The sequence below is a fragment of the Melospiza georgiana genome, chromosome 33, assembly GCF_028018845.1.
Source record: "Melospiza georgiana isolate bMelGeo1 chromosome 33, bMelGeo1.pri, whole genome shotgun sequence".
Lineage (NCBI taxonomy): Eukaryota > Metazoa > Chordata > Aves > Passeriformes > Passerellidae > Melospiza > Melospiza georgiana.
The window spans coordinates 3,038,134-3,062,249 of NC_080462.1; the positions used below are offsets into that span (position 1 = coordinate 3,038,134).

At 51.7% G+C, this 24,116-nt stretch overlaps 1 protein-coding gene across 1 annotated transcript; it reads right to left on the reverse strand.

The window, feature by feature from the left end:
• Positions 1-24,108, reverse strand: COPA (COPI coat complex subunit alpha). The gene is made up of 33 exons (XM_058042738.1): positions 24,014-24,108; positions 22,963-23,076; positions 22,380-22,453; positions 21,486-21,566; positions 20,723-20,799; positions 20,064-20,173; positions 18,862-18,971; positions 18,068-18,167; positions 17,228-17,363; positions 17,046-17,128; positions 15,909-16,059; positions 14,934-15,000; positions 14,563-14,638; positions 12,758-12,840; positions 11,654-11,793; positions 11,101-11,186; positions 10,061-10,199; positions 9,296-9,458; positions 8,301-8,447; positions 7,507-7,696; positions 6,553-6,648; positions 5,896-5,984; positions 5,393-5,516; positions 4,868-4,957; positions 4,663-4,772; positions 4,490-4,567; positions 4,279-4,347; positions 3,915-4,051; positions 3,274-3,460; positions 2,481-2,591; positions 2,018-2,179; positions 1,316-1,510; positions 1-481 (listed from the first exon to the last, which is right to left on the reverse strand). Exons 1-33 carry the CDS (start codon positions 24,051-24,053, stop codon positions 422-424), a joined length of 3,675 nt encoding a protein of 1,224 aa, XP_057898721.1. The 5' UTR covers positions 24,054-24,108; the 3' UTR covers positions 1-421.
• Between the last annotated feature and the right edge of the window lie 8 nt (positions 24,109-24,116).

The window sequence follows — 24,116 nt, forward strand, 5'->3', positions numbered from 1 at the left end:
TCCAGGTGATTAACGAACTTTATTAACAATGGGAGCTCATTAAGTTGCCATGGCGACAACAGGAGGAGTCAACAAACACGGGGCCACTTCCAGAGGGAGCGGGATTTCCCTGGATTTGGGATTTACAGAGCAAATTCCAGGTTTTTGAGCAGTTTTTTAGGATTTTAAGGGGAGCAGAGGTGGTTGTGTCACAATCAGGATTTGGGAAAAACCCCCCTTGCCCCTCTGGAAAAAACATTTGGGATAAAAGCACAGGAAAACCGCTCTGGCAACAAGGAAAAAAAAAATTCCTGCTAAATGTGGGGAAAAAATCCCAATCTGGCATTGCAGAATGGGGAAAAACCAGGAAGGGAGGATGGCAACGGCCAGGGGGAAAAAAGCCGGGATGGGGGAGCGGGAATTTCCTGATCCAGGAGAATTCCTAGCGGAACTGGAGCGGGCTGATGCGCAGCCCCAGCACGTCCTTCCCGATCTCCGTCACCTGCAGGGACAAAGAGAGGGTTTAGGGGTGAAAATTTGGGATTTAGGGGTGAAAATTTGGGATTTAGGGGTGAAAATTTGGGATTTAGCGGTGAACTATAAGGATTTAGGGGTTGGGTTTGTGGCTGTCACTCCTGGGCCAGTGCTGGGAGCACTGGGAAGGGTTTGGGAGCATCCTGAGATCCCTTGGGGGAATTTGGGTGGGAATCTGAGGGATTTGTGTGGAAATTTGAGATATTTAAGATATTTCCACAGATATTTAAGATATTTCCATGGATGAGTAAGTTTCCCCTCAGCTTCCTCCAGACCAACCAAGCCCAACACCCATAGGCCTTCCTTGTGGAAAAAACACTTCAGAGCCCAAATTCCCTCCCAGATGAGATATTTTTTTGGTATTTTGGAGATATTTCCACAAATATTTGAGATATTTCCAGAAATACTTGAGATGTTTCCACATAAGGATAAGTTTCCCCCTCAGCCTCCTCCAGACCAACCAGGCTCAACTCCCACAGGCCTCCCTTGTGGGAAAAAGACTCCATAGCCTAAATCCCCTCTCAGAGGAGAGATTTTTGGGAATATTTAAGCTATTTCCACAACTATTTGAGATATTTCCACAGATATTGTAGATATTTCCATGGATTAGTAAGTTTCCCCCTCAGCCTCCTCCAGACCAACCAGGCCCAACTCCCACAGGCCTCCCTTGTGGGAGAGACCCCAAACCCCCTCCGGAACCACAAAATGTCGCCCCTGACGCAATGCTGACCCCTCAAACCACCTCCAAAGCCCAACCTTTCCCAGCCCACAGCTCAGCAGCAGGATGTCCCTGTCCCCTCACCGTGGTGACGCGGCAGATCTGTCCCCGGAACTCGGGGCTGTAGCAGGCCCCGCTGAGGGGACACTTCTCCACGGCCTTGCCGCGGTAGATGGGGCGATAGGAGGCGGCGCAGATGTCGAAGGGGTTGTGCTGGTCGTAGTTGAGCTGGTGGCTGTCGATGGGGTTCTTCTCGCACGCCGCCAGGATCTTCCGCGTCTGGGAACGGCGGCGCCGTGAGCATGAGGACAGGGACACCCCAAAATGGGTCACAGCAGGGGTTTGGGGACAGGGACACCACAAAATGGGTCACAGTGGAAGTTTGGACACAGGGATACCCCAAAAATGGTTTCACAGGAAGGGTTACACACCTGAGGGCCTCAGCTGGGGTTTGGGGACAAGGGCCCCCCACAAATGGTGTCACAGTGGGGGTTTGGGGACAAGGATGCCCCAAAAAATGGTATCACAGGAAAGGTTCCACACCTCACGGCTTCAGCTCGGGTTTGGGGACGGGGATACCCCAAAAACGGTGTCACAACCCCAAAAATGGCGTTTCCCAACTTGAGGGCCTCATCTGAGGACTTCACCTTGAGTTTGGGGACAGGGCCATTTGGGGTCCCACCTGCTGGGTTTGGGGACACGGCCATTAGGGACAGGGCCATTTGGAGTCTCACCCACTGGGTTTGGGGACAAGGCCATTGGGGACAATGGCCTTTGGCGTCTCACCTGCTGGGCCACCTCGGGCTTGGGGCCGAGTTCGAGCAGGCGCCGGGCGAACGTGGCGGCGCTTTTGAAGTTCTTGAGCTTGAAGAAGAGGTTGAGGGCGGTGCGGAGCACCAGGATCATGTGCACGGGCTGCAGGTTGGAGTGCGTGAAGTAGGCGGCCATCTGCCAGGGAAAGCAAGGGTTAAAATCCTTGGGAATAATGGGACTCATGACAAGGAATCCCTCTTTTTCCTCTTGTGTTTGTGCTGAAGGCAGAATTCCAAATTTCCAGTGAGGTTTTTACCACCTCAGGAATCTCACATTTCCTCTCTCAGGAATTCCGTTTTTTTCCCCTCAGTAATTCCCATATTTTCCCCTCATGATTTCTGTGTTTTCCCCTCAGTAATTCCCACATTTTCCCCCTCAGGAATTCCCACATTTCCCCGTCAGGAGTTCCTTGTTTTTCCCCTCAGGCCTCCCTCACCTCGCAGATTCTCTTCTGCTGCTCCAGCGTCTCCTTGGGCAATTTCTTCCTCTCGATCTCCATGGACAACCCCACAATGTATTCCCGGCAAATGGCAACCAGCTGCTGGGCCTTTGGGACAGAAGTGGGGATCAAACCCTTCCCTGGGGACACCCTGGGATCAGGATGGGAAATCCCACATTTCCCCCCTCAGCAATCCCGTATTTCTCCCCTCAGGAATCCCATGTTTCTCCCTCAGGAACTCCACAATTTCTCCCTCAGGAATTCCCACATTTCCTTCCTCAGAAATTCCACATTTCCTCCCTCAGGAATTCCATGTTTTTCAGGGCAGGAGTCCCACATATCCCCTCAAAAATTCCCACTTTTTCACCTCAGAAGCTCCTACATTTTGCCCTCATAAATTTCAAGTTTTCCCCCTCAGAAATCCCACACTTACCCCCTCAGGAATTCCCACATTTCCCCCCCTCAGAAATTCCCGTATTTCCCCCCTCACGAATTCCATGTTCGCCCCTCACGAATCCCACGTTTGCCCCTCGCGAATCCCACATTTCCCCCTCACGAATCCCCACATTTTCCCCATCGTGAATCCCACATTCCCCCCCTCAGAAATTCTGTGGTTTCCATGGCAGAATCCCCACATTTCCCCCTCCAAAATTCCATATTTTCCAAGGCAGGAATTCCCACATTTCCCCCTCATGAATTCCATGTTTTTCACAGCAGAATCCCCACATTTCCCTCTCAGCAATCCCATATTTTTCCCTCACAAATCCCACCGGGATGCAGCCCCCCTGACCTCGGCGATCTCCTGCTTGTTGTCCACCACCAGCAGGGGCACGCTGAGCAGGATCAGCCGGAATTTCTCCACGGCCTCCTCGAACTTGCCGGCCGTGGTGAGCTGGTAGCAGAGCTGCAGCCGCTGGATCAGGTCGTTCAGCTTCAGCCCCACGGCCGGCAGCGCGTTCTTCAGCCCGGCCTCCTTCCTGGAACCCCAAAAAATTCCGGATTTGGGGATGAGGGCCGTGAGGGGTGTGTGGGCCCAGTGAGGGTGGGATGGAATTCCTGGAGTGGCCCAGGAATTCTTGGGAATTCCCTCCAAGGATGGGGATGCACCATCCCTCCCTGAGTTCTTTCCAATGGTACACGATGCTTTTCCATGGAAAAATTCCCCCCAAATATCCATGGCAAATGGAGTTTTCCAATGCTTTTCCATGGAAAAATTCCCCACAAATATCCAACCTAAACCTGTCCTGGTGCTTTTCCATGGAAAAATTCCCACATTGGAATGGGAATTTTCCAATGCTTTTCCATGGAAAAAGCCCAAGGAATTCCTGGAACTCTGATCGTCCACCTCGGACCGTCTGAGCTAATTCCCAGCCCCAAAAATCCGGGATTTCTGCCCTGGAAAACCCCCTGGAATGCGTGGAAGGCGCTCACCAGTTTCGGTGCGGGAATCCGTACATGGCGGGGAGGCTGGGAAGCGCCTGGAATGTCGTCCTGCCCCGGGAGAAGGTCTGCAGGAAGAGCTGCTTGTAGGGCCCGAAGTTGGTCACTCCCACCTGGTCGTGGAGCAGCTGAGAGGGAAAAATAAAATAAAAATAAAAATAAAAATAAAAATAAAAATAAAAAATCATGGATTGCGTCGGGAAAACGTGGATTAGGCAACACCAAGGCCTCACTCGGGGTGGTATTCACAGGAAAAGGGGGATGGAATGTTCCCAGATGGATGCAAAGTGAGGATTTGGGAAGTAAGGCGGGAAAGGGGGCGTTTTTCCATAAAAAAATTCCATGGAAAACTCACCCTCATGGCTGTCTCGAAGGATCCCGCCAGGATGTGATCCACAGGGAGCTGGGAATTGTTGCACCACACCTGGGAAAGAGGGAAGGGAATCCAGGTGGGATTGGGTTGGGCCCAGTTCCCACAACGGGCTGAAAAATCCCCCAAAAAAACCCAAAAAAGAAAAGGGAAAAGGAGGGAATTCCTGGTTTTCCAAGGAAATCCAGGATTTTACCTGGGCTGGGCTGGTGCCTTTGGTGGGAGGCACAAAGAATCCGTCCTCAGCCGTTCCTGCAGGGCCGGCGGGGACATCCTGAGGGAAAAATCCCAGAATTCCAGCTGAAATCTGAGCTGGATGATCCCGAATTCCCGAGGAATCTGCGCTGGGACACCCCGGGATTCTCCTACCAGCTCGGGGGGAAGATCCAAATCTTCCTCCACCTCCCATCCTCCTCCTTCCTCCTGCCCTTTTCCCGCTCCTTCCTCTCCGAATCCTTCCCCGGCGTCCACGAATCCATCTGCAGGGAGCAGGGAATGTCAGAGAGATCCCATGGGCAGGAGGAATAGAAAATTCCAGGGTTTTCCCAAGGGAAATTCCGGGGTTTTTTCCCACCTTCATCCAGCTGCAGCTCGGCGTCCTCGCCCCAGCCCTCGGTGCCCACGGTGTCAATGTCGATGTCGGCAGCCAGGGCTCCTCCTTTCCCTAAAAAAAAAAAACAGGGAAAGACCCTCGGGAAAGGATTCCATGAGGGGAAAATCTCATCCTGACGTTGTGCTGTGGCATTTTTGGGGTGGGATTTTGGGGAATTTTGGGATTTATGAGGGTGAGGGAGAGCTCCAGGATTGTGGGGTTCATGCCCAGCTGGACAGCCACTCTGAATTGCAGGAATTCCAATCCCAGAACTGATCCCATTTCCAGGGGTCAATCCCAGCCCTGATCCCATTCCCAGAGGTCAATCCCATTCCAGGGGTCAATCCCAGCCCCGATCCCATTCCTGATCCCTCCCACCCCGCTGGCCTCACACCCCACGCCCTTCCCCAGTTTTCCAGCCCCTTTTCCCCCAAATTCCCAGAACACCCCAAACCCCGGGAATGCCAGGAACACCACGAACGCCTCGGGAATTGCGGGAATGCCGACCTTTCCCGGCGATGGAGCCCTCGAAGAAGCCCTTGGACACGGTCAGCAGGGGCCAGTTGGTGTCCAGGGGCAGCACCGGGGCCGGCGGCTGCAGCAGCCGCGCCTCGGGATCCACAGCCGGGATCTGGGACACGCCAGGAAAATGTCAGGAAAATTCCGGGAGGGAGCTGCCTTGCCATCTACAGCTCCTCCCCAAATTCCCGGAGTTTTCCAGGAGCCCCATCCCCTCTGGATCCCACTGTTGCCTTCCCAAATTCCTGGAGTTTTCCAGGAGTCCATCCCCTCTGGATCTCACTATTCCCTTCCCAAATTCCTGGAGCTTTCCAGAACCCCCCATCTCCTCTGGATCTCACTGTTCTCCCCCCAAGTTCCTGGAGTTTTCCAGGACCCCTCCCCATCCCCTCCTTCCTGAATTCCAGGAGTTTCCCAGGATTTCTCCCATGCCCATCCCCTTCCCTCCCAGATTCCCAGAGCTTCTCCCGGAGTTTTCCCGTTGTTCCCACCGTCTCCTTCTCGGGATCGAAGGATTCCCGCAGGCTCTCGGCCTCCTCGTCCAGCCCGTGCGTGGCGGCCGTCAGGAACGCCAGGGACTCTGGAAAAACAACGGGAATGGCCACAGGAATAATGGGAATGGCCACGGGAGTAATGGGGAATACTGGGAATGGCCACTGGAATAATGGGAAATAGTGGGAATGGCCGTTGGAATAATGGGAAATAGTGGGAATGGCCACTGGAATAATGGGAAATAGTGGGAATGGCCGTTGGAATAATGGGAATGGCCACGGGAGCAATGGGAAATGCTGGGAATAGCCACTGAAAAAATGGGAATAACCACGAGAATAAAGGGAAATATTGGGAACAGCCTTTGGAATAATGGGAATAGCCATGGGAATAACAGGAGTGATGGGAATAGCCGCTAGAATAATGGCAATAGTGGTAATAGCCACTGGAATAATGGGAATAACCACTGGAACAATGCAAGCGTGTGGGGATCCAAGAGCCCTTCCTGAGCTTCCAGGGCAGAATTCCCTTTGGGAACGACTCCCTGTGCCCGGAATTCCTGTCAGGAAAGACTCCCCCTGTGCCCGGAACGCCCGAATTTTCATCGGGAAGGACTCCCCGTGCCCAGAATTCCCGGGATTCCCTCGGGAATGGCTCACTCTGGCCGCAGTTCCGCAGGATCCGCACCCTCTCGGCCACGTCCCCCAGGTACAGCGCGTTCTGATAGTGCCCGCTCATGTCCTTCCGGATCTCCGCTGGAAAAACCGGGAAAGACAGGAATCAGCACTGGGAAAACCGGGAATCAGCTGCCTTTCCTAGCCCCGGGAAAACCGGGAATCAGCACCGGGAAAACCGGGAATCAGCTGCCCTTCCCAGTCACAGGAAAACCGGGAATCAGCACCGGGAAAACCGGGAATCAGCTGCCCTTCCCAGTCACAGGAAAACCGGGAATCAGCACCGGGAAAACCAGGAATCAGCTGCCCTTCCCAGTCACAAGAAAATGGGGAATCAGCACCGGGAAAACCAGGAATCAGCCGCCGTGCCTGGCCCAGGAAAACCGGGAATCAGTCACTGTTCCCAGCCCAAATAAAACCGGGAATGAGCTTCTCTTCGAGCTCTGGAAAACTGGGAATCAGCTGCCTTTCCAGGACCAGGAATACCGGGAATCAGCCACCATTCCCAGCCCAATAAAACTGGGAATCAGCCCCAGGAAAACCGGGAATCAGCTGCCATTCCCAGCCCAATAAAACTGGGAATCAGCCCCAGGAAAACCGGGAATCAGCTGCCATTCCCAACCCAATAAAACAGGGCAGCAGACGCCATTCACAGCCCCAGGAAAACCGGGAATCAGCTGCTGCTCTTGATCTCAATAAAACCAGGAATCAGCCCATTCCTGGTCCCAGGAAAACCAGGAATCAGCCGCCATTCCCAGCCACAGGAAAACCGGGAATCAGCCACCGTTCCCAGCCCAGGAAAACCAGGAATCAGCTGTCGTTCATGGCCCCAGAAAAACCAGGAATCAGCACAAACAAAACCAGGAATCAGCCGCCCTTCCCAACCCGCTAAAACTGGGAATCAGGCAGGATTCCAGGCGGGAATGCTGGTATTCTCACCGATCTTCATCATCTTGCGGAGCTTCTCCAGGTTGCCGGTGATGAGGTAGAGGAAGGAGAGGCGGTCGAAGTTCTTGGTGCGCTGGTAGCACATCTCCACCACCTGGTGGTTCCCCTGCAGCAGCGCCACCTCGCCGAGCTTCTCCCAGCAGCTTTTGTCATCCAGGGCCTTGGCTGCTTCCAGGGCGATCTGTGACGGGGAATTCAGGGATTAATGGGATTGGGAATGGGGAATGGGGAATGGGGAATGGGATTGGGAATGGGAAATGGAAGCAGGGATGGCAGCAGAGCCACCTTCCCCGGCAGCCTATGTCATCCAGGGCCTTGGCTGCCTCCAGGGTGATCTGTGCCAGGGAATGTCCCAAAAACAACCCAAAATACCCAAAACCAAACTTCACAGAATGCCCCAAAACATTTCAGAATGACCAAAAACATCCCAAGACATCCCGGAGTATCCCAAAACATCCCCAAATTCCCCGGAATCTCCTGAGGCAGCCCTGTGCCTGTGTCACCTCACCAGGGCCAGGCTGAGGTGCATTTTTCCCAAAACTTTCCTAAAATGCCCCAGGAATGTCCCCAAAGCTGACATCATCTCGACGCTGCCACACTCTAGGACCAGGCTGAAGCACGTTTTTCCCAAAACATCCCAAAAACATCCCCAAAACACCCCAAAAAGCCCCCAGAGCTGGCATCACCTCAATGTTGCCACGCTCCAGGGGCCAGGCTGAAGCATGTTTTTCCCAAACATCCCCAAACACCCCAAAAAGCCCCAGAAGCTCTCCGGGGACGATCACCTCGATGTTGCCGCACTCGAGGGCCAGGCTGAAGCGCGTTTTCTCGTCCTTGACGAAGTGCAGCGCCACCTCGGGGTAGCCCTTGCGCTGCAGGTACGCGATGATGGACTGCCCCACCAGCTTGGCGTTCCGCACCATGTGCAGCACCTGCGGGGCGGCACCGGGCCTCGGGAAGGGCTCTTCCCAAAAATCCTGGGAAAGGCTCTTCCCAAAAACCCCTTGGGAAAGGTTTTTCCTATCCTCAGGAAAGGCTCTTCCCAAAGTTCCTTTGGGAAAAGCTCCTCCCAAAACCTTCAGGAAAGACTCTTCCCAAAATTCCTCAGGAAAGGATCTTCCCAAAATCCCTCAGGAAAGGATATTCCATCCCCGGGAAAGGCTCTTCCCAAAACCATAGGGAAAGCCTCTTCCCAAAAACCCTTTGGGAAAGGCTCCTCCCAAAATCCCTGGGAAAAGCTCTTCCCAAAAATCCCGGGGAAGGATTTTCCATCCCCAGGAAAGCCTCTTCCCAAAAACCCTCAGGAAAGGCTTTTCCTATCCTTGGGAAAGGCTTTGCCAGCCCCTACTCCCAAATCCAAAATCCTCAGGAAACCCTCCACTTTTCCCCCACTCCCAATCCTGTTTTTTCCCACTTTTTCCCCACTCCCAGGTTCATTCCCGACCTCGTCGTGTTTCCTGTTGATGAGGGCGAGTTTGAAGCGGAACTCAGTGGGGTTGATGGTGAGCACGCGGGCCTCTCCACCATTCCCAACCCCATTTTCCCCCACTTTTCCCCCATTCCCAACCCCACTTTTCCCCCATTCCCAACCCCATTTTCCCCACTCCCAGGTTCATTCCCGACCTCGTCGTGTTTCCTGTTGATGAGGGCCGGTTTGAAGCGGAACTTGGTGGGGTCGATGCTGAGCACGCGGGGCTCGCCCCCGTTTCCCCACCATTCCCAATCCCATCTTCCCCCATTTCCCAATCCCAGATTTCCCCGCACTCCCGGGTTTCCCGACCTCGTCGTATTTCCTGTTGATGAGGGCGAGTTTGAAGCGGAACTCGGTGGGGTCGATGGTGAGCACGCGGGGCCGGCACTCCCGGTCCAGGCAGTAGACGTTGTTGCCCTTGACGCGCGTGACGTAGATGGGCAGGTCCAGCGTGCGGATGATGCCGTGGTCCCTGCGCCAACGGGGAGAGGGGACGTCCCCAGGGAGAATTCCCGGAGAGAATTCCCGGCCATCCCAGGGAGCTCCAGGGGGACGTTCCCAGTGAGAATTCCTCATGACAATTCTCAGCCACGCCGTGGAATTCCAGCGAGAATTCCCAGTGAGATTTCCCAGCCATCCCAGAGAATTTCAGGGGCGCGTTCCCGGTGAGAATTCCCAGCCATCCCCGGGAACTCCTGGCCACCCCAACGAATTCCAGATCATCCCAGGGAACTCCCAACGATCCCGGTGAGAACTCCTGACCATCCCAGTGAGCTCCTGACCATCCCAGGGAATTCCAGGCCATCCCAGGGAACTCCCAGCCATCCCAGGAAGAATTCCAGACCATCCCAGGAAGAATTCCTGATCATCCCAGGGAGCTCTCGACGTCCCAGTGACAATTCCCAGCCATCCCAGTGAGAACTCCTGGCCACCTCCAACAAATTCCAGACCATCCCAGGGAACTCCCAACGATCCCGGTGAGAACTCTCAACCATCCCAGGGAATTCCTGCCCATCCTGGTGACAATTCCCGCCCATCCCGGTGACAATTCCCAGTCCCTGGAATGCCACCGACCCCGAGGTGACGGCGTATTTGATGTGGTTGCTGGTGGTGTAGATGAAGACGCCGCTCTCGTCCCAGGCGCCGCTCTTGACGCGGATGTTCTCGTGGATCTGGCACAGCGACTCCAGCTTCCGGTTACAGATCAGGATGGCTGGGAACGGCCAAGGGAACGACGGGAATTGACGGGGGAACCGGGAATTGCAGGGAACGGCGGGAATTGCAGGGAATGGCAGGAATAATGGGAAGGGCAGGGATTAACGGGAACTGATGGGAATTGCAGGGAATGCCGGAGAACGTTGGGAACCCAGGAATTACGAGAATGATGGGAATAGCGGGAACGAGGGAATTACAGAAACGTCGGGAACCTGGGAATTACAGGAATGACAGGAATGAGGGAATTACGGGAACAGCAAGAATCAGGGAATTACAGGAATGATGGCAATGAGGGAATTATGGGAACGATGGGAATGAGGGAATCACGGGAACGTTGGGAACCTGGGAATTGCAGGAATGTTGGGAGTGAGGGAATTACAGGAATGACAGGAATGAGGGAATCACGGGAACAGCAAGAATCAGGGAATTACAGGAGTAATGGGAACGATGGGAATGGCAGGAACCCGGGAATTACAGGAGTGAGGGGAATAACAGGAATGAGGGAATTACGGGAATAATGGGAATAGTGGGAACGATGGGGATGAGAATCACAGGATTTGGAATGAGAACAGAGATTGGGATGGGAATAATGGGAACGAGAATGGGAATGAGAACGGAGATAAGGATGGGAATAGGGATGGGGGTGGGGACAGGAATGGGGATGGAGAACAGGGATGAGGATGGGAATGGGAATAATGGGGATTGTGGGAATTATGGGAATGGGAATGAGAACGGAGATCAGGATGGGGAATGGAGATGGGAACGGAGATCAGGATGGGAATTGGGATGGATTATGGATATTGCAGGAGTTATGGGAATGGGAATTACAGGAATGGGAATGGGGATGGGAATGGGGGCGGGGATGGGGATGGGGATGTGAATTTTCCCCCGGAGCTCACCGTGCTTGGCCAGCAGCGCCACGTGGGACATGTCGGCCGACCAGATCACGTACTTCACCTTGGAGATCTTCACCGAGGCCAAAGTCCTGGAAAAACCCCGGATCCGGGATCAGGAACGGCCCAAAATCCACACCCAGGATCCCAAAAACCAAAGTGGATCCCAGAAAACCCCAGCGGATCCCGAATAACCCCAGCAGATCCTTTCTGCAGCCTTTCCCAGCTTTCCACAGGAAGAAGCAAGATTTGGGGTGGGAAAAGCTGGATTTGGGGTGAAAAAAAAAAAAAAAGGGATTTAGGGGGGGAAAAAACAGGATTTAGGGAGGAGAAAAAAGGGATTGAGGGGAAAAATAAAAGGGATTTAGGATGGAAAAAACTGGGATTTAGGGGTAAAAAAAACCCAGGACTTAAGGTGAAAAAACCCCAGTGTTTCAGATAAAAAAACAGGATTTGGCGCACTAAAAGCAGATTTTAGGTGCGGAATTCCCGGAAAATTCCTGGAAAATTCCTGGAAAATTCCTGGAAAATTCCCGGAACGTTCCCAGACAGTTCCCACCTTTTCTGCTGGACGTCGAAGAGCGTGATGGAGTCGGAGTCCCTCAGGAGCAGGTTCCCCGTGCCCGCGTAGAAAATCTCGTCGCAGTTGGGAACCGGAACCTTCTTGGTGATCTCGTTCTTCAGGTTCTTGATCAGGATCTGCCCCCGGGACGAGAATTCCCAGATTTGAGGGTGAATTCCCAGATTTTGGGGCGAATTCCCGGATTTTGGGGGTTTTAGGGAATGCAGGAGGGGTTTGTGCCGCTAGGGCTGAAGCAGAGTTGGGTTTTTCCAGGATTTCCCCCCTTTTTTGAGGGAGCACGAAGAGGTGGGTTGGGAATCGGGGTTTTCCCGGAATTCCAGGATTTTGGAGGTTGGAAAAGCATCAAACCCAACCTAAATCCCAGGAATTCCCTGCAGGGATGGGGATCCAGCCCTCCCTGAGCCCCTTCCGAGGCATCCCAACCCTTTTTCCATGGAAAAACCATCCCAAATTTCCATCCCTGGCACAGCTCGAGCCCGTTCTCTCTTGTCCTGCCCCCATTCCCTGGGATTAGATCCCAAATTCCCCTGGGATCGGATCCCAAATCCCCCCTGGATCCCCATTTTCTATGGGATCACCCTCTCAGCTCCCTCAGGATTCTCCATTCCCTTTTCCAGCTGCTCCAGCCCCATTCCCACTTTTCCCAACCCTTTTTATGTGGGATCAGGTCCCTCTGGATCTGATCTCCCATTATCCCAATCTCCTGCTTTTCCAACCCTTTTTATTTGGGATCAGGTCCCTCTGGATCTGATCTCCCATTATCCCAATCTCCTGCTTTTCCAACCCTTTTTATTTGGGATCGGGTCCCTCTGGATCCAATCCCCGTTATCCAAATTTCCCAACCCTTTTCCCACTGGGATCAGGGCCCCCCGGATCCAATCCCTGTAATTCCAATCCCAGTTTTATTTGGGATCAAGCCCCCCTGGATCTGATCTCCTGTTATCCCTATTTCACACTTTTCCAACCCTTTTTATTTGGGATCAGGTCCCCCTGGATCCCATCCCATTATCCTGATTTCCTGTTTTTTCCCGTTTTTTCCCATTTTTTCCCGTTTTTTCCCGGTTTTCCCCGGGCTCTCACCGAGTGCATCCTGTCCAGGACGGCGAATCGGTTCCGCGCCACCCACACGGCCGTGAGCCCCGAGGAGCGCTTCCCCTCCGGAGCTGCCATCCCAAACAAAACCGAGATCAAACCGGGGATCCGGCCGGGATTAACCCGGGATTAACCCGGGATAAACCGGGATTAACCCGGGAATCCAGCCAGGATTAACCCGGGATCAACACGGGATTAACCCGGGAACCCAGTCAGGATAAACCCGGGATCAACACGGGATAAACCCGGGAACCCAGCCAGGATAAACCCGGGATCAACACGGGATAAACCGGGATCAACCCGGGAACCCAGCCAGGATAAACCCGGGATCAACACGGGATAAACCGAGATCAAACCCGGGAATCCAGCCAGGATAAACCCGGGATCAACACGGGATAAACCCGGGAATCCAGCCAGGATAAACCCGGGATCAACACGGGATAAACCGGGATTAACCCGGGAATCCAGCCGGGATAAACCCGGGATCAACACGGGATAAACCCGGGAACCCAGCCAGGATAAACCCGGGATCAACACGGGATAAACCCGGGAACCCAGTCAGGATAAACCCGGGATCAACACGGGATAAACCGGGATTAACCCGGGAATCCAGCCGGGATAAACCCGGGATCAACACTGGGAATTCGGCCAGGATTAACACGGGATAAACCCGGGATAAACCCGGGATCCAACCCAGGATTAACCCAAAATAAACCCAGGATCAACCCTGGATAAACCCAGGATTAACCCCGGGAATCCAGCCCAGATCAACCCGGGATCAACCCCAGGAATTCAGCTGGGACCAGCCCTGAAAATCCCCAAAATGTGGAACTCGAGGGGTTTTCCCCCAAAAATGTCAAATTTGAGGGATTTTTCCCAAAACTACAGGATATGAGAAGTTAAAAAAAAAAATAAAGTGGAATTTGAGGGATTTTCCCCCCCAAAAATGTGGAATTTGAGGGATTTTTTTCCCAAAAAAAAGGGGAATTTGAGAGATTTTTTCCCCCAAAAAAAATGTGGAATTTGAGGGATTTTTTCCCAAAACCTCAGGGATTTAAAGGATTTTCCCCAAAATCTCAGGGATTTGAGGGTTTTGCCCCCAAACCCTCCCCGAGGCCGGGTCCTTTTCTCTCCTCTGGCTGCAGAATTTTCCCTTTTCCCTCATTTTTTTTTGGGCCCCAGCTGCTCCTCCATCAATTCCAGGGATTTGATTGATCTTCCCAATATCCCAGCTGGAAAAACTCCCCAAAAAAATCGTTTTTTTTTTTATTTTTGCCTCCAAATCCACCCCAGCAGGGAAATATTCCATAAATCCCTGGAAAAGGCCCCAAATCCATCATGGAGCAGCTGGGATTTAAAACCAGCACAAAAAAAATCCAATAATTTGGGAGTTTTCATCCCATTAAATCAAAGCTTGGAATCGTAAATTCCCCCACTAAAATAAAATTTGGAATTTGCCAGGAACGGAAAAACAAAATAATTCCTGGGATTGTCACTTTTAAAGGGATTTTTTTGTGGGTGAAACGTCCCAAAAATCCATCAAGTTTGGACAGAGCCAGGAAATCTCCAGCTGGGAGGAAAAATTTGGGAAGGGAAAGGAGAATTCCTGATAAAATATGGATGGGGGAGATGGAAAAGTTTGAATTTTTCAAAGGCAAAGGGGGAAAGGTGCCAAAAAAACAGGGAAAAAAGGAAAATTTGGGGTGAAAAAAGGGGATTTTTGGGGGGAATAAAGGGGATAACAAAGAGGGGATGGAAATTTTGGGATTTTTGGGATTTCAGGGCGCACCCACCGTCGGGATTTTGGGAATCTGCGTCCTTGGGAATGGTGTACAGGTCGTAGGTGCTGTTCTCCAGGTTGCTGGCTCGCTGCGGGGAGGAAAAAATGGGGGATTTTAGGGGTTCTGCCCCAAAAAAGTAACAGATTTGAGGGATTTATTTCCCCCAAAAAATCAGGGATCTGAGGGACATTTTCCCGTCCCAAAAAAGTCAGGGATTTGAGGGATTTTCTCCCCCAAAAACCCAGGAATTTGAGGGATTTTCTGCCCCAAAAAGTGGAATTTGAGGGATTTTCCAGAGGAACAAAGCGGGATTAGAGGGTTTTCCCCCAGAGTTGGGGATTTGGGGGATTTTTCCCCAAAAACTCTGGGATTTTGGGACTCACGGTGCAGAGCAGCACGGCATTCTCAGCTGGGTTGTAGCTCATGCTGAACACCGGGAACTTGGAGCCGCTGGAGAGGGAAAAATGGGAATTTGGGGTGGATTTGGGGGAATTTGGGGTGGATTTGGGGGAATTTGGGGTGGGTTTTGAAGATTTTTAGAGTGGATTTTGGGGGGGATTTTGGGATAAACTTTGTAGATTTTCAGGACAGGTTTTGGGGTGGATTTCAGGGATTTTGGGGTGGATTTCGGGGGGACTGTGGGGTGGATTTTGAGGAATTTGGGGTGGATTTGAGGATGGATTTTGGCGTGGATTTCAGGCATTTGGGGATGGGTTTTAGGGTGGAGTTTGGGGTGGAGTTTGGGGTAGATTTTGGGGGGAATTTCAGTGATTTGGAGATGGATTTTGGGGGGCATTTTAAGATGGATTTTAGGGTGGATTTTGGGGATTCTGGGATGGATTTTGGGATGGATTTTGGGGTGGATTTCAGGCATTTTGGGGGGGGGATTTCAGGGATTTTGGGGGGGATTTCAGGACAGGTTTTGGGATGGATTTTAGGGATTTTGGGGTGGAGTTTGGGGTGGATTTCAGAATGGATTTCAGGGGTTTTCAAGATAGGTTTTGGGGTGGATTTTGGGGATTTGGGGATGGATTTTAGGAAGGATTTCAGGTATTTGGGGACAGATTTTAGGGTGGATTTTGGGGTGGATTTCAGGTATTTTGGGATAGGCTTTGGGATGGATTCCAGGCATTTTAGGATCGGTTTTGGGGTGGATTTTGGGATAGATTTTAGGGCAGAGTTTGGGATGAATTTTGGGGGTACACTTCGGCGATTTCTGGGGGTGGATTTTGGGATGAGTTTCAGGGATTCTGGGGTGGATTTTGGGGCAAATTTCAGGGGTGTCAGGACGCGTTTCAGGGTGGATTTCGGGGATTTTTGGGATGAATTTTGGGGCAGGTTTCAGGGATTTAGGGCACCTGCGCAGCTGCATGACGGCCACGTCGCGGGAGCTGCCGAAGTCGAGCTGCCGCAGGAACCGATCCTTGACGTAGAACAGAGAATTCCCGTGCACGGCCAGCGCCGGCCGCTCGCGCTCCAGCTTGAACACCAGCATGCCCCCGTCGTGTCCTGAGAGAAAACACGGAATTGCACCGGGAATTACACCGGGAATTACACCGGGAATTCCAGGGAAAAACACCCAGAATGACAACAGGAGTTACACTGAGAACTCCAGGGAAAAACGCCTGGAATTACAGACAGAACACTAGGGAAAAACACCTAGAATAACAGCAGGAATTACACTGGGAATTGCAGCCAGAATTCCAGGGAAAAACACCAGGAATTCAAAGGAAAAACACCCGGAACAGCAGCGGGAATTACACCGGGAATTCCAGGGAAAAACACCCAGAATAACAGCGGGAATTACACTGGGAATTCCAGGGAAAAACACCCGGAATGACAGCGGGAATTACACCGGGAATTCCAGGGAAAAACACCCGGAATGACAGCGGGAATTACACCAGGAATTCCAGGGAAAAACACCCGGAATGACAGTGGGAATTGCACTGGGAATTCCAGGGAAAAACACCCAGAATTACACCAGGAATTACACTGGGAATTCCAGGGAAAAACACCCGGGATAGCAGCAGGAATTACACTGAGAATTCCAGGGTAAAACATCCAGAACGCCATGAAAAATACCTGGAATAACAGCAAAAATCACACCAGGAATTCCAGGGAAAAAACATCAGGAATTATACCTGGAATTTGGGGTTCCTGAAGAAATCCTGAGGGCATGTCAGAGTATCCCAGCCAGAACCTGGAGATTCCCAGGCAGAATTTTGGGGACTCCCAGATGGAATTCGAGGAATACCAGCTGGAACTTTGGGGTTCCTAAGGGTATTCTGGGAATTCCCAGCCGGAATTTAAGGGTCCCCAACTGGAATTTTGGGGACTCCCAGACAGAATCTGGGGATTACCAGACGGAACTTTGGGGTTCCCACGCGGAATTCAGGGATTCCCAGATGTAACTTTTGGGATCCTGAGGGTGTTTTGGGGTTCCCACCCGGAATCCGGGCGTTCCCACCCGGAATTTCGGGAATCCCGGGGCTCACCGGCAGCGAACAGGTTGAGGTTGGGATGCGCCGCAAGCACCCAGAACCGGTCGTGGTCGCGCCGGAACGTTTGGACTCCGGTCCTAAAGGAAGGGAGAGAGGGAAAAAACCCTGGAATTCCAGCAAAGCCTGGAATTCCGACATTCCCAAGGGTCTCTCCTGTCCCTCAGGGCGGCACCGACCGCTTGGACATGTCCCAGACCCGGATGCTCTTGTCCTCGGAGTTGCTGAGGATCAGCTCCTGGCGCGGGTGGAAAACGGCGCAGGAAACGTTGTTGTAGTGACCCCGGCACGTGTCCACCTCCCACGCCTTGGATTCTGGGGGAAAATCCGGGGAAAAGGGGAAAAAGTCACGGAGAAATGGGAAAAAAATCACAGGGGAAATGGGAAAAATCCCAGGGGAAATGGGAAAAGCAGCAGAAGAATGGGGAAAAAAACAGCGGAGAAAGGGAGAAACCGGCCCTTGCACGTGGTCACCTCCCAAAGCTTGGACTCTGGAAAAATCCAGGGTAAAATTTGGGGAAAAACCCAGGGAAAAAGGGAAAAAATCCCAGAGAAATGGGAAAAAAAATGGAAAAATGGGAGAAACAGCAGGGGAATGGGGAGAGACCCCAAGGAACTGGGGACAAATGATGGGGAAATGGGAAAAAAACCACCCCAGAAAGGGAGAAACCAGCCCAGCATGTGTCCACTTCCCAGGCCTTGGATTCTGGAAAAATCCAGGGAAAAATCCAGGGATGAAGAGGAAAAATCCCAAAGAAATATGAAAAAATTTATATAGAATGGGGAGAAACAGCAGGGAAGTGGAAGGAATGGGGAAAAACCCAGGGAAAAGGGGAGGACTGGGGGGAGAAAAAACCCCAGAAAATGGGAGCAATGAGGAGGAAAAACCTCCCCAAAACTGGGAAGAAAAAACAGGAAAATGCCAGGAATGGGGGGGATTCCGACTTTTCCCTGTCCCCACCACAATCCTGAGCCTTTTTCCCATTTTTTCCTATTTTTTTCCCATTTTTCCCCCTCACCGTTCATCCTCCAGATCTTGACCTGGCGGTCGTCGGCCCCGGACACGATGAGGGGCATGGACGGGTGGAAGGCGGCCCAGTTCACACCCCGGTCGTGGCCCTGGAAAAGTGGGAATCAGGGAAAGATCCAGGGAAAATCCAGGGGAAAATCCAGGGGGAAATCCAGGGGGAAATCCAGGGGAAAATGAGAAGAACGGCGGAAAAAGCAGGAAAACCCTTCTGGAATCCTCCCCACCCAGGACAGGGTTTGAAGGGTGGAGGGATTTTCATGGATCCCCTTTGGATCTCCCACACGTTTCCCGTGGATTTCCCAATGGATTTCCCACAGATTTCTGCAATGGATTTCCCAAAGGATTTCCTACAGAATTCCCACGGGGTTTCCAATGGATTTCCCACAGAATTCCCATGAATTTCCAAGGGATTTCCAGTGGGTTTACGATAGATTTCTAATGCATTCCTCACAGATTTCCCATGGATCCCCCATGGATCCCCCACGTATCTCCAATGGGTTTGCAATGGACGCCCCACGGATTTCACACCATTTTCGATGGATTTTCCACAAGTTTCCCACCAGAGATTTCCCATGGATTTCTAATGCATTTCCCATGGACAGCCCATGGATTTCCCAGAGATTCCCAATGGATCCCCCATGGATCTTCCTGCCATTTCCCACAGATCCCCCACAGATTTCCCACAGATTCCCCGTGTATTTCCAATGGATTTCCCGCAGAATTCCAATGGAGCCCCCACAGATTTCCCACAGGTTCCCCGAGGATTTTGGGAACGCCAGGCACCTCGAGCACGTGTTTGACCACGGCGTCGGTGGTGCCGAACAGATCCACGCCGGTGATGCCGCGCACGTCCGACTCCACGGCCCCGGGGGACAGGTTCTTCTTACGGAGCCCTGCGCAGGGAAAACATGGGAAAATCAGGGGTAAATCCAGGGGAAAATCCCGGGGAAATCCAGGGAAAATCCAGGGGAAAATCCAGGGAAAATCACTGAAAAATCCTGGGAAAATCCCGGGAAAATCCAGGGAAAAATCCAGGGAAAATCATGGAAAAATCACTGAAAAATCCTGGGAAAAATCCCAGAAAAATCCAGGGGAAAATCCTGGGAAAATCCCAGGAAAAATCTGGGATAAATCCAAGGAAAATCCAGGGGGAAATCCAGGCAAAAATCCCAGAAAAAAAACAGGAAAAAATCCAGGAAAAATCCTGGAAAAAATCCCAGGAAAAACCCCAGGAAAAATCTGGGAAAATCCAGGGGAAAATCCAGGAAAAGTCCCAGAAGAATCCAAGGAAAAATCACAGAAAAATCCAGGAAAAAATCCAGGAAAAAATCCTGGGGAAAATCCTGGAAAAAATCCCAGGAAAAATCCCAGAAAAATCCCTGGAAACCTCACAGCCTGGTCCATCCCGCACCCGTGTCCGCGTCTATTCCCATTCCCGGTTTTTCCCATTTTCCCATAGATTTTTCCCAGTTATCTCACCAGACAGGTCCCACACCCATTCCCATTCCCTTTTTCCCGTGCGTTTTCCCAGTTTTTCTCGGATTTTCCCAGTTAGCTCACTGGAGACGTCCCACACCCTCACAGTCCGGTCCATCCCATTCCCATTCCCATTTTTCCATGGATTTTTCCACGGATCTTTCCCGTTTTCCTCACCCGAGATGTCCCACACCCTGACGGTCTGGTCCATCCCATTCCCATTCCCATTTTTCCATGCATTTTTCCCGTTTTTCTCACCCAAGATGTCCCACACCCTGACAGTCTGGTCCATCCCGCTCCCATTCCCATTTTTCCATGGATCTTTCCCGTTTTTCTCACCCGAGATGTCCCACACCCTGACGGTCTGGTCCATCCCATTCCCATTTTTCCATGGATTTTTTCCCGTTTTTCTCACCCGAGATGTTCCACACCCTGACGGTCTGGTCCATCCCGCTCCCGTTCCCATTTTTCCATGTATTTTTCCATGGATTTTTCCCCGTTTCTCTCACCCGAGATGTCCCACACCCTGACGGTCTGGTCCAGGCTGGCCGACACCACCAGGTCCTCGCTGGGGTGGAACTGAGCGCACATCACGTAATGGTTGTGCCCCGTCAGCACGCTGGCAAAACGCGGGACACAGCTCCATGGAAATCCCAGGAAAAACGGACAGAACTCCAAGGAAACCCCAGAACATCCCAGAATCATCCCAGTGAAGGATTTACCCCAGGATCCCAGGGAAGGATTCACCCCAGGATCCCAGGGAAGGGTTTATTTCAGAACCCCGGGATCCCGAGCAATGCCAGGAAACCGCAGAATCCCAGAGGATTTATCCCAGAACCTCACGAATCCCGAAACCCTAGGAATCCCCAGAACGCCACGGAAGGGTTTATCCCAGAATCCCAGGAAAAACTGATCCCAGGAAATCCCAGAATTCCAGGAACCCCAGGATCCAAGAAATCCCCAGGGAAACCCAGGAAAGGGTTTACCCCAGAATCCCAGGCAAGGCTGACCCCAGGGAATCCCAGGGAATCCCAAGGAAGGATTTATCCCACAATCCCAGGGAAGGGCTGATCCCAGGAATCCCAGGAAATCCCAGGAATCCCAGGAAATCCCAGAATCCCAGGAACCCCAGAATCCCAAGGAACCCCAGGGTTAATGGGATTCTGACCAGACGCAGGTGCGGCTCTGCCAGTTCCACACGCGGATGGTTTGGTCGTCGGAGGCGCTCAGGATCCACGGATATTCCTGGGAAAACGGGGAAAAATAACTGAAATAAAAACCTGGGATTGAGGGCCTGGAGGGGCTGGGATCCCGGGAAGCGATCCCAGGAATTGATTCCCAATTTAAAAAATCCCTGTTGGAGATTGCCAGGAAAAGAACAGAACTCCCAGGAAAGGGATCCCCAGTGGAAGGGATTCCCACTGGGAAACGAGAATTCCGGGACAAAATTCCATGAGAATGTTCCCAGCAGAAGCTCCCAGAAATCCTGGATTCCCAGGATAACCCCAGAATTCCCAGAACCCCAGAAAACCCCCTGGAAAAAATTCTCAGAAATTCCCAGGAAAACCTCCAAATTCCTGGGATAATCCCCAGAACGCCCAGGAGAGCAGATTTCCACTGGAGACTGCCAGAAATCCTGAAACCTTGAGATAACCCAGAATTCCCAGAACTCTAAAATTCCCAGAAATCCCCAAAATTCCTGAGACAACCCCCAGAGTTCTCAGCATAATCCTGGATTCCCAGAACACCCCAGAAAACCCCAGAAAAATCCCAGAAATTCCCAAAAACCTCTCTGAAATTCCCAGAAAACCCTCAGAAATCCCAGAAAACCCCCGGAATTCCCAGAAAACCCCCGGAATTCCCAGAAAACCCCCGGAATTCCCAGAAAACCCCCAGAATTCCCAGAAAACCCCCGGAATTCCCGTGCTCACGTGGTGGAAGAAGGTGGTGCGGATGTAGTCCAGGTGGCCCAGCAGGGTGAAGAGGCAGCGCCGCAGTTTGTAATTCCACACCTGCAATCCCAGAGGGAGATTCCAGGGAAAATTCCCGGAATTCCAAACCAGGGAAGCCCCAGATCCGCTCCAGGGGAGCGGCAGCACAGAATTCCCACTTTTCCCCAGGATTTTTTCCTGTTTATTCCCAGATTTTCCCGTTTAAATCCGATTTTCAATCCCAGGTTCCTCGCTGCCGTCACTCAGTCCCAATTCCCAAATTTTATTCCCAAAAAATTCTGAGCTGGGGAGGAGCCCAGGGACCATCCCAGGCTCTGGTTTTTGGGTTAAAAATGGGGAAAAAGTAAGAAAAAAATGGTGGAGAAATGGGGGGGAATATTGGAAAGAAAACGGGAAGAAAAATGAGGGGAACGTGGGAAAAAATGGGAAAAAGATGGAGAGAAAAATGGGAAGAAAACGAGAGGGAAAAGGAGGGGGGGAAAGGGGGGAAACGAGGAAAAATGAGAGAAAAAAATATGGGGAAAAAAAATGGGAAAAAAAACATGGGAAAAAAACGGGGGGAAATGGGGGGAAATAGGGAAAATAAGGGGGAAAATAAGAGGAAAAAATCGAAAGAAAAATGGGAAGAAAATAAGGGGGGAAAATGGGGGGAAAATGGGGTGAAAAATGAGAGAAAATGGGGAATAAAATGTGGGGAGAAAATGGGGAAAAATACGGGGGAAAATGGGGAAGAAAATGGGAAGAAAATGAGGAGGAAAATGGGGGAAAAATAGGAAAAATGGGGGTGGGAAAAATCGGGAAAAAATAAGGAGAAAAAACCAGGGGAAAACTGGGGGGATAATGGGGGAAAAAAGGGAAATTGTGAAAGCTCACCTTGATTTTGTAGTCATCCCCCCCGGACACGAAGAGCGGCTGCTGCTTGTGGAAATCGATGCCTCGCACCGGCCCTGGAGCAGGAAAAAAACATCAAAACTCCTCTGGGATTCTTTGCCTGATTTTTGGGAATTTTCCCTCAAGTTTCTGGGAATTATCCCCAAATGTTTAAGAATTCTTCCTGAGTTTTCGATATTTTTTCCCCAATTTTTTGGGAATTTTTCCCACGCTGGAGCCCAAACCCAGAAGCACCACGAGTTCAAGGGGATCCCAAAACCCCCAGAATTCCCAGACTTCTCCCATTTTTTCCTGGATTTTTCCCAGAAATTTTCCATTTTCCCCAAACTTTTCCTACGTTCTCCCTGAATTTATTTTCCCACTGGATTTTTCCCCACTTTCACCCCGTTTTCACCATCACGCTCACCAAACTTTTCAACGAGGGCGCACACGGGACCCACCCCACCACAGGCTCGGGTGCACCCCAGAACCCTCCAGAATTCCTGAATTTTTCTCATTTTTTCCCATTTTTTTCCCCGTTTTTTCCTGTTTTTCACCGTTTTTCCCCGTTTTCGCCCCATTTTACCGTCGTGCTCATCGAACTTGTCGATGAGGGTGCACATGCGATAGTCCCAGAGCTGGATGACGCCGTTGTGGAGGCTGCTCAGCACCCAGGGCCGCTTGGGGTGGAATGACAGCCCTGGGAAAACAGGGGGGGGAAAGTGGGAAAAATGTGGGAAAAACTGGGAATAAAACTGGGGAAAAACCTGGGAAAAGCTCGGGGAAAAAAACGGGAAAAGAGTGAGGGAAAACCTGGGAAAAATTGGGAAATAAACCTGGGAAATAAACCTGGGAGAAACTGAGAAAAATCCAGGAAATAAACCTGGGAAAGGATGGGGAAAAGGTGGGAAATAAACCTGGGAAAAACCTGGGAAAACCTTGGGGAAAACCCAGGAAAACGGTGGGGAAAGGATGGGAAATAAACCTGGGGAAAAAAACGGGAAAGGGGTGAAGAAAATCCTGGGAAAAGGTGGGAAATAAACCTGGGAAAACCTTGGGAAATAAACCTGGGAAATAAACCTGGGAAAACCTTGGGAAACAAACCTGGGAAAAAGAGGAAAATAAACCTGGGGAAAGGACGGGAAATAAGCGTGGGAAAACTCTGGGAAATAAACCTGGGAAATGAAATAAACCTGGGAAATGAAATAAACCTGGGAAATGAAATAAACCTGGGAAAGGGGCGGGGAAACCTTGGGGAAAACCCGGGAAAAGAGTGGGAAATAAACCTGGGAAAGGGGTGGGAAATAAACCTGGGAAACGAAATAAACCTGGGAAACAAACCTCGGAAAACCCTGGGGAAAGGGTGGGAAATAAGCCTGGGGAAAAGTGGGAAATAAACCTGGGGAAAAGTGGGAAATAAACCTGGGGAAATCTGAGATCAGACCCCAAAATTCCCCTCGGATCCCCCCTGGTTCCCCCCGTCCCCTCCATTCCCGCTGCAGCCGCTCCGGGCCCTCCCTCCATAACGGACCCGCACCTTGCCCCCACAGTTCCGCCTCCCCATGCCCGCACCCCGCTCCATCCCTGTTTTACCCCTGTTTATCCCTGTTTTTCCCGTTTTTATCCCGCTTTTTCACCTTTCACCCGCGCGGATTTGGTCTCGAATTTGGTCAACATGGTCCCAGCCCGGCCCGGCCGCAGCCCGGAACCTCCACGTCGGCACCGCGGGACCGCCCCGGA